Source organism: Lolium rigidum, unplaced genomic scaffold (genome assembly GCF_022539505.1).
Source record: "Lolium rigidum isolate FL_2022 unplaced genomic scaffold, APGP_CSIRO_Lrig_0.1 contig_41807_1, whole genome shotgun sequence".
NCBI classification, from domain to species: Eukaryota; Viridiplantae; Streptophyta; class Magnoliopsida; order Poales; family Poaceae; genus Lolium; species Lolium rigidum.
In genome coordinates, this window is record NW_025900517.1 from 12,314 (window position 1) to 21,587 (window position 9,274).

General features: G+C 48.1%; 2 protein-coding genes and 1 long non-coding RNA gene across 3 annotated transcripts; all 3 read left to right on the forward strand.

Annotated features, from left to right (window-relative positions):
• Positions 1-1,402: 1,402 nt before the first annotated feature.
• LOC124681404 lies at positions 1,403-3,189 on the forward strand. Its single transcript, XR_006995857.1, has 2 exons — positions 1,403-1,490; positions 2,873-3,189. It is a non-coding gene; the product is annotated as an uncharacterized LOC124681404 (long non-coding RNA).
• Positions 3,190-4,044: 855 nt separating this feature from the next.
• Positions 4,045-4,527, forward strand: LOC124681405 (zinc finger A20 and AN1 domain-containing stress-associated protein 10-like). Its single transcript, XM_047216329.1, has one exon. It carries the CDS (start codon positions 4,045-4,047, stop codon positions 4,525-4,527), a length of 483 nt encoding a protein of 160 aa, XP_047072285.1.
• A 2,548-nt stretch (positions 4,528-7,075) lies between these two features.
• LOC124681406 (zinc finger A20 and AN1 domain-containing stress-associated protein 10-like) lies at positions 7,076-7,543 on the forward strand. The gene has a single exon (XM_047216330.1). It carries the CDS (start codon positions 7,076-7,078, stop codon positions 7,541-7,543), a length of 468 nt encoding a protein of 155 aa, XP_047072286.1.
• Positions 7,544-9,274: the final 1,731 nt, after the last annotated feature.

Consider the following 9,274-nt stretch of genomic DNA (forward strand, 5'->3'; position numbering starts at 1 on the left):
ATGCGCGCCTTCGTCATTGACACCTTCTTGGCGCCCAGCTTCGACCTCGCCTTGGACACACCTCCCATCGGGGTCACCGCAGCAGCGGGAGAAGCATCGCCGATGGAATGCCGTGGGTGTCATGCCGCTTGCGTTTGACATCCCCGCTGCCGGAGGCGGCGTGTGGACGACCGTGAGTTGAGCGGGGCGATGACGGTAGCGGATTGAGATGCGGGAGCTGCGGGCGGGGTCGATTGTTGTGCCATGGCCTGGTGAGCTACCACCGGCAGGCTGGGAGCGGCCATGGCGGCAATAGGAAGGCGCGACAAGGCCGGAGCGGGCGGGGCCGACGAGATGTGCATGACGTGGGAACGAAGGGAGCTGAAATGTCTTTCGCGCCAACGCCTCTCACATGATGGGTATCGTGTTCGGTTTGGCCTGATATCCTCTCTTATCCGGGTTGCCAGCCCACGTATCCCGATGTCCGCATAAAAATTTACAGTTTTCGCGGATTTACGGAGTCTGGTCAGCCCTTTTTTCCGACCAAAACCACAAACAACGGGTTATTTTGAGGATTTCATGGATATGCGGGGCCGCTAGAGATGCACTTATGTGTAATGTTTCTTTGACATATAAACCATATATCTCCAAATTACTTCGTGAAAAGAGAGAATTATGGCCCACGGTTTTAGCTCAAGTTCTTGCGAAAAAGAGTCATGGTGATCGGCGACCAGATTTTTAGCTTTTACTCGCAGCGACATATGGATTCTGGATGCACTCGCTTAATGGCGGTTGTACGGGCTATCTTCACCCAGGGTGGTTGGTAACATTCTAATAGAATAAAAAATGCATATGATGATTTTGTATTATCTATTTGGATGGTTGATTCATGTCGCCATTTTAGGCGATCCATGAGTTTGTAAGAGTTTAAATTCTGAATTCTGGTAATAAAGAGCTGTGTGCATCACTCTGATGCAGAGACCGGGTCTACCCTATTTATAAAAGGGCAAAATCTAATTTCTGCCTGGGCACTGTCTTGTCATACGCGGTGCTCACTCGTTTCATGCGTTGGATCCCGATCGGACGTCCCTGGCTCAACCCACCCACGCCGACAGCCTAGTCTCTCTCCATCGAGATTGCCATTCCCCATTCCCCTTCCTCTTCGTGGCCGAGCGTCTCTTCTCCGCCTCAAATCTCACCATCGACGAGATCACAAGCTCCCCAGCGAAGCTAGCAGGCGGAGCGCGCGGCGCGGCGGCACGGCGGCGTGGCGACCTAGGCCAATTTCCCTAATCCCCTTCCTCGTCGCGGAGAAGCGTCTCGTCTCGTCGCAGCGAAGCCTCGAAATCTCTCCATGGACGCGACCACCGGCTCCCCCACGAATCAAGCAGGCGGTTCGCGCGGCAGTGCGGTGACGGGCCGGCGACGATTCGGTCCAGCAGCTTCGCCGCGGCTTCGACATCACCGATGACTGGCAGGGAGGAGGGATCTGGGTCTCGATTTTTGAGCGGGTGAGTATCTCAGTTCCAATGCTCTTCGCCTATCCTGTGGTTTCAAGAGGGCGATGCATTTCCAGTGGCGTCTGTTGCGAGCAATTTTTGGGTGTTCTTCGTTCTTGTTTTATTTGGTGCGCTGCTACATCTGAAGTCTCTGTACTCCACTACAGCATCCCGTCATATTTATCGTCCATAGATCTCGAAACCTGCACACAGATAGCTCACCTGATGTCCTTTTTGCTAACCCGTAAGACGCTTAGACGCACGTCTTGTTATCAGCGTGTTTGGCAACTAGGGAAACTAGCTCAACTTGATCAACTAGGAAAACTAGCTAGCTGGCTACGGCAAAGCAACTCAATAAACACACACTCGAATGACTTGCATGTATTGGGCGTCCTAATATTCCTCAAGTCGCCATCAGAACCCGAAGGCTAGCTTTTGCCCTACTTCCGACTTCCTATGTTTTTGTATGACCATAGAATGTAGTTTTTAGACATTCTAATACATCCTGCTTATACTAGTTCTAGTATAATGCTTTACTATCTGGATGAGGCAATTAATACCTTCTGCATATAGGATTCTCTAGTATAATGCTTTACTAATAGGATGTACTACTTATTTTTAGGCCCTTTTTTCTAGTATAATGCTTTACAAATAGGATGTATTTTTAGGCAATTAATACATCCTGCATATAGGAGTATAATGCTTTACTAATGGGATGTATTTGTTGGCACTTTAATACAACCTGTACATAGGTTCTAGTATAATGCTTTTTACTAACAGGATGTATTTTTTAGGCAATTAATACATCCTGCATATAGGATATTATATATGCAGTGTTTTGTTCCTTTCTTGTAATTTTTTAGGATGTAAATTAGTGTCAATAAATACATTCTGGTGTGATTTTCTATTAGCAAGAATATATGTATAGGATGTTTTTTTATATACATGTAGGTTTTCAATCTTTTTTATGAACTGACGCAAAGATGGACCAGTGTTGGTCCCCCTGTATCTTGATGTCCCTGTTCTGTTAGATCCTCAACATTGTTCTGACCATCAACTTGGTCCTGATGATCAACTTCAGGTGTTGGTGTATTTAGATCAGGAAACCAGAAATCCATATATGCAAATATATAGAAATAGTTACATTTCCTTATAATTTAGCTAGCAGAACATTTGCAGAAATTTTCTACTGTATTTTTATTTCCTACCATGCTTTATTCACCCGGTCTGCAATTACTTCAAGCAGAAAATTAGCAGAAAATACATATTGAAGACAATATGTACTTGTCTTCAAGCCTGCAACATTTTTTACTCCCTACAATGTTTTTTCCTTTTTATTTGTTTCAACCAATAAACAGCTACTAAATTTATTGCATGGTTATTTTTTCTTGCAGATGATGAAGACTGATTTGAGAGAAATCATGGCTACATTACATATTCTAGCTTCTTGGAAGAGAAATTTTACATGCCTCTCCTTGCTTTCAGGTTCCTGGCAATGCAGTTTGCCACTAGTTTTTGTTCATCTACTAGTTTAAGGTGCGGTCTCACAAACTGCTAAAACCTGGTGCTTTTTGGTGTTGTATTGTACTCCAAGAACATGCATCCTACGATGCAGACCACTTTGTACTACTATGTCCTTTTCTCTCATAACTGTTGGAGACCAGTTTTATACATCTATGACAAAATCTGTGGGGTAGCTGATACTGATGCATCAGCCGGCCTGAATCTAGCTTCCTGGATGTTCATGTAAGAATACAGATCTAGAGGTGCATGAATTTGGCTGTAACATTTTATACCTGTTTCGGTGGTTGTAGATTCTGGCGCGCCTCCCTATTTTGTTTTCTGTTTTATTTTTGATTTCCTGTAACTTTTCTACCGAAGAAGCTCAAGCCATGGAGCTTCCAGCCGCCGGCGAATGGAGTAAGGAAATGTTGCAGGTAGAGTTTCCTCTGTTTTTGGTTGGGATCGTTCTGAGCCTTTTTTTATTTTGTTACATCTGGACCAGCCGCCTGTGGATCTGGTCTTTTTGCGTCACCGCGTGTGGACGCGCTTCCCAGGACAGAGGATGCTTTCTTTTTTCAGATGCCTGTCGCTGTCTACCTTTGGCCCCACCTACTTTTTTAGGAAAGGTTCTGGTTCGGACAGGGGGGCACTGCGGAAAGCAAACTGGTAACCGCGCACCGTGTAGCAACAAATGATTCTTTCGGCCCTATAAGTTGTAATATGTGGTTTAATAGCTACTTCTAGAATACTTCTACCGAGTAGTACTCTGAATCCAAACCGGTATCGATTTGACTTACGAACGATGTGTACTCCGACTCCGTATATGATCCTGACGCTGCATCCTGCCGGCCGGTGGGACACGGATCACTTCGCGGACTGTGACAGAATATTGGAAGAACTCAGCGCCTTCAAAAGGCCACGCATCTGGCAAGCAACAGGCAGAGCAGCATCGACATCGTCTCGGGCGGAACAGAGCAGCCAAAGAGAGATCAAGTTGCGCTAGCGCGAACGACGACGAGAACGCTCGTGCATCGAGATCTCTTCCACCTCGAGCGAGCGAGCAATGGCGGAGACGCAGCAGGCGGGCGGTGCTCCGGCTTCGGACGGCCGCGAGACGGCACTGTGCGCGAACAACTGCGGCTTCTTCGGCAACGCGGCGACCGGCAACCTCTGCTCCAAGTGCTACAAGGAGCAGCAGCAGATCGGCGTCGCTGCCGTCGGTGGCGCGCCCCCGGTGGACAGCGTCGTGTCCAGCTTCGCGTCGCTGCGGATCAAGGAGACAGGTGGACGATGTGCTGCTGCTGCCGCCGCCGGAGTCGGGCGCGACAAGGAGGTGGTGCCGACCACCGCTACGAAGAGCCGGTGCGAGGCGTGCCGGAAGAAGGTGGGGCTGCTCGGGTTCGCCTGCCGCTGCGGCCGCACCTACTGCGGCATGCACCGTCACGCCGGCGCGCACGCCTGCGAGTTCGACTACAAGGCGGCCGGCCGCGAGCAGATCGCGCGTCAGAACCCCCTTATTGCAGCATCCAAGCTCGACAGGATTTGACTTCGAGATCGTTTCAATGAGTGGAGATAGTAGCTTAGTTTAGCCTTTTTATTATGTTTTTTCTGTTGTTGTTTCAATTCCACCACTTTGTTAAAACATTCACATGTACATATAAACACTCTCATATACGTATATGCAGTAGGTGCATCTCCCACTTTATAAAATAAACATTACTATTTGACTGATTTTCTTCTGCGAATTGGCGAAGATCAAAATATGGCGTGCGATGTACTTTGCTCGCAAACTGCTGTGAAAACCATCCTTGTGCTTTGTTCTCCCACGAAATATCATGCTGTTTCTTCTTAAGTTCAATGATCTATCCCTTTCTTTCGCTTGTTTGTCTCACTTAGCTGCAAGTGCCTTCGCAATTACAAGAGTCACGCAGCTGGCAAAAAATAACATACCACCATGGCACCATACACGCACACCACGCTCCATAGATTCACTTTTCAATATAATAGCAGTGATGTCTGCGAACTAAACTGTGAAAAGCCTAAAAGTAATAAAAATTGCAAAAAAAACTTTCAACCATCTAGTGATGCCTGCGAACTAAACTGTGAAATTAATGTCTAAATAAAAATAAACAAGTTTGTCAAGCCCCTCACTTTTCCTTTCCTCTCTTCTCCTCTCACGAAGCCTCCACAACTTTCCACTCACTTCAGAGTCAGCCACAGCCGGCCGGATCCAATTTCTATTGCCGCCAGTGTTCGCGTCAGGGTGTAGAGATGGAGTATGATACCGGCCTTCTATGTACAACAGTTGTGGTGTGGTCGAGGTATAGGGTTTTACCTTGTGGCGTCTGGCTTCATGCCATCGACGAGGCATTTCCGGAGGTGGCAAGCGGCCTCTGATGGTGGGCAGTGGTTTGGATGTCAGCTCCAAAGCTCTAGTGGTCGGAGCCGAAGGTGGCCGGCGACAGGATCTCTGCATCCCCTTCAATAATGTTCGATGGCTGTCCAGATCTAGGGGATGGAGCAATCAATTAATCTTGGTAACATATAGCGGACGGTTAATCGCATCGGTTCATCTCCGTTGGGAAGCTCTGCCGACTCCACCCCTTCAATGAACGTCATACAGAGTTGGCAACATCTCTCTGCAGCTTGTCCCGTTGCTCTGCCTGCCCTTGAAAAGAGAGCACATAATCATACTGGCATTGGCCTTGGGAAGGAACATCCTTATCGGTGTTCTTCGACTTTCGACTCGCAGGCAGAGCCCTTTTGGTGCCGGATAATGTGGCGCCAAATTAACCATGGACTCCTTTCCCTCGAATTGGCAGTCATCTCGTTAAGGGTCTCATGGAAATTTTGCGTTGGTCCTTATCTTTTAAGGGTATGCGCCGGTGATCAGATGATCTTCTTTTTCCTATTCGTTTCCAACCTTCATCAAGCTCTCCCACTGGTCCTATTCGTTGAGATGGCGATAGGAGTACTCTAGAATGGCTCCAAAGGTGGAAGCAAAGAACCTTCGTGCCTTCGAGGATGGTGGGATGGTGGGATTCTTCCGGAGGAAGCTGGGAGGTCCCCACCTCCGAGGTTTAACCAAAACCAGATGAGTTCATTGTTTTCACAAATTTCCTAGGGCGCGGCCTCACCTTCCCTTCGTTCGATTTTTTCTGGGAGTTCTTTGCTTTCTTCAACCTCGAGCCTCATGCTATTGGACCCGACACCATTATGCAACTTAGATGTTTTATTACGTTTTGCGGGTGTTACCTTGGTTGCGCTCCCTTTTTCCCCTCTAGCTTGCACTATTTTACTGTGAGTTCCAAACTTAGTGGCACTAACTCAAGGGTTTGTGCTCCCCGGTGGCGGTGTTGCCTTCCGCCTTCGCCGTGGGATGGAGTATGTTAGCACTTCTATTATATGACGGAGAACATTCTCAACGCGCGCCATCGTGATCTAGTAATCTAAATGAAGAATTATGGCGTCTCGTTGGTCTCTAGATGAACAAGCCAATGTGGAACCCAACGTTTTTGCATGTTCGAGGTAGTATAGTAGACTAGTGACAGTTGCTAGGGCCTTGATATTATCTTAGCTACGGAAGATAAATTGTAGTTTAGGTTAGCGAGGAGGTGTTTAATTTGATATAGCGTCATCCTAAGAACTTTGAAGATTTTGACATAGACGACCAAATAATTATGCATAATTGTATTCATGGGAGTTGTCTGAGTTTTTTTTTTTTTTTGTTTCTTTACAAATGGAGGGTGTTTGAGTTGTGATCATGGTCCTGTACAAGTTGTAATACTACGTGGCTTAGCTGCTACTTTGAATTGAAACAGGTATCGACTTGAATCGAAACAGCTACAATACTACGTGGGTCGGTGGACTTGACTAGCTGGGCATTCGGACTCGGGATCACTTCGCCGACTGTCACAGGATATGGGAAGAGCGCAACGCCTTCAAAAGGCCACGCATCTATACCAGGCAACAGGCACAGCCAAGAGAGATCTTTCTTGTTGCGCTAGCGCGAACGACGACGAGAACCCTAACTAGTACGTAATTAAGGAGAGAGCACGCTCGTGCGTTGAGATCTCTTACAACTCGAGCGAGCAATGGCGGAGACGCAGCAGGCGGGTGGTGCTCCGGCTTCGGAAGGCCACGCGACGGTCCTGTGCGCCAACGACTGCGGCTTCTTCGGCAGCGCGGCGACCGGCAACCTCTGCTCCAAGTGCTTCAAGGAGCAGCAGATCATCGGCGTCGCTGCCGTCGGCGGCGCGCTCCCGGTGGACAGCGTCGTGTCCAGCTTCGCGTCGCTGCGGATCAAGGAGACATGCGGACAGCGTGCTGGTGCTGCCGCCGGAGTCGGAGGTGGTTCCGATGACCCTACCAAGAACCGGTGCGAGACGTGCCGGAAGAAGGTGGGGCTACTCGGGTTCGCCTGCCGCTGCGGCGGCACCTACTGCGGCATGCATCGTCACGCCGGCGCGCACCACTGCGGGTTCGACTACAAGGCGGCCGGCCGCGAGCAGATCGCGCGTCAGAACCCCCTTGTTGCACCATCCAAGCTCGACAGGATTTGACTTCGAGATCGTTTCAATGAGTGGAGATAGTAGCTAGCTTAGTTTAGCCTTTTTATTATGTTTTTTCTGTTGTTGTTTCCCACTAGTAGAAACAAGGGCTTTCGTTTTTTGCCCCAGATGGCTTTTGCACCGGATTTGGCACGAACCGGTGCTAAAGGGGGTCATTAGCACCGGTTCGTGGGGAGCAGCCGGCCGAGGGACCTTTTGCACCGGTTTGTGTTACCAACCGGTGCAAATGAGATATCTTTTGCACCGGTTGGTAACACAAACCGGTGCAAAAGGTTTGTCGCCAGGCACGTGTCAGCCGAGGAATCCTTTGCACCGGTTCAAAAGATAGCTCATTTGCACCGGTTTGTAACACGAACCGGTGCAAAAGGTCCCCAGCCCTTATATCAGCTCACCTCCAACCAGCCAATTCACAACTTCATTTTTTCTAGGAGAAAGGTGTGTGTGTTGAGTGCTACCTTGCATTTCTTTGGCATGCACACAAGGTGCTCGATGAAATGTCTGAGAGAATGACGCCGCTTGATTTTACACAAAACAAAAATGAGATGAGGTGCCGGAGCGACACTTAAGCTTTCTCCTCTTTCTTTCCCTCCTCAATCAAGGTTAAACAACTTTATCCTTTCATTTGTACGGTGCTAATATCCACTATATATATATATATTATGATGTTTTGTAATGGTTTTTTGATAAACTTAATTATTTGATGTAGATGAACCGGCGGCAATGGATGTACGTTGACCGACGTCTGCCCGAGTTCACTTCGGGCCTGAAAGAATTTTTCCGTGTGGCTGAGGAAAACCCACAGGCGGATGGTTATATATGTTGTCCATGTGTTGATTGCCGGAACTTAAAGCAATACCCTGAATGGCAAGTCATTCACTCCCACCTGCTTTGGAAAGGTTTCATGCCCAGCTATAATTGTTGGACCAAGCATGGAGAAAGAGGGGTTATGATGGAAAACGACGACGAAGAAGAAGAGGATGATGATATGTACCCTAACTACGGTGATACTGCAACAGGGCATGATGAAGATGAGGAGGCAGGTGGAGGTGATCAAGATGAAGAGGCATCAGATGAGCCCATTGATGATGATCTTCGTCGGGCCATCGCTGATGCACACAGAGATGCGAAACTGAAAACGAGAAGCGAAAGTTAAAGGGCATGTTAGATGATCACAAAAAGAAGTTATACCCAAATTGCGAAGATGGCAACACAAAGCTCGGTGCCACACTCGGAGTTGCTGCAATGGAAGGCGAGAGGCTGGTATATGTGACAAGCCATTTGAGAAGTTACTGAAAATAATGAAGAGGAGGTTTCCAAAGGATGACGAATTGCCTGACAGTACGTACGAAGCAAAGAAGGTTCTCTGCCCTCTAGGATTAGAGGTGCTGAAGATACATGCATGCATTAATGACTGCATCCTCTACCGCCTTGAGTACGAAAATTTGGAAAAATGTCCGGTATGCAATGCACTACGGTATAAGATCAGGCGAGATGACCCTGGTGATGTTGAGGGCGAGGCCCCTAGGAAGAGGGTTCCTGCCAAGGTTATGTGGTATGCTCCTATAATACCACGGTTGAAACGTCTGTTCAGAAATAAAGAGCATGCCAGGTTGTTGCGATGGCACAAAGAAGACCGTAAGAAAGACGAGAAGCTGAGACACCCCGCTGATGGGTCGCAGTGGAGGAAAATCGATAGAGAGTTCCCGGACTTTGCAGATGACG

What these genes read in the sequence shown, in the direction of transcription:
- LOC124681406 (XM_047216330.1), top strand. Translation starts at nt 7,076, where the DNA reads ATGGCGGAGACGCAGCAGGCGGGTGGTGCTCCGGCTTCGGAAGGCCAC.
- LOC124681405 (XM_047216329.1), top strand. Translation starts at nt 4,045, where the DNA reads ATGGCGGAGACGCAGCAGGCGGGCGGTGCTCCGGCTTCGGACGGCCGC.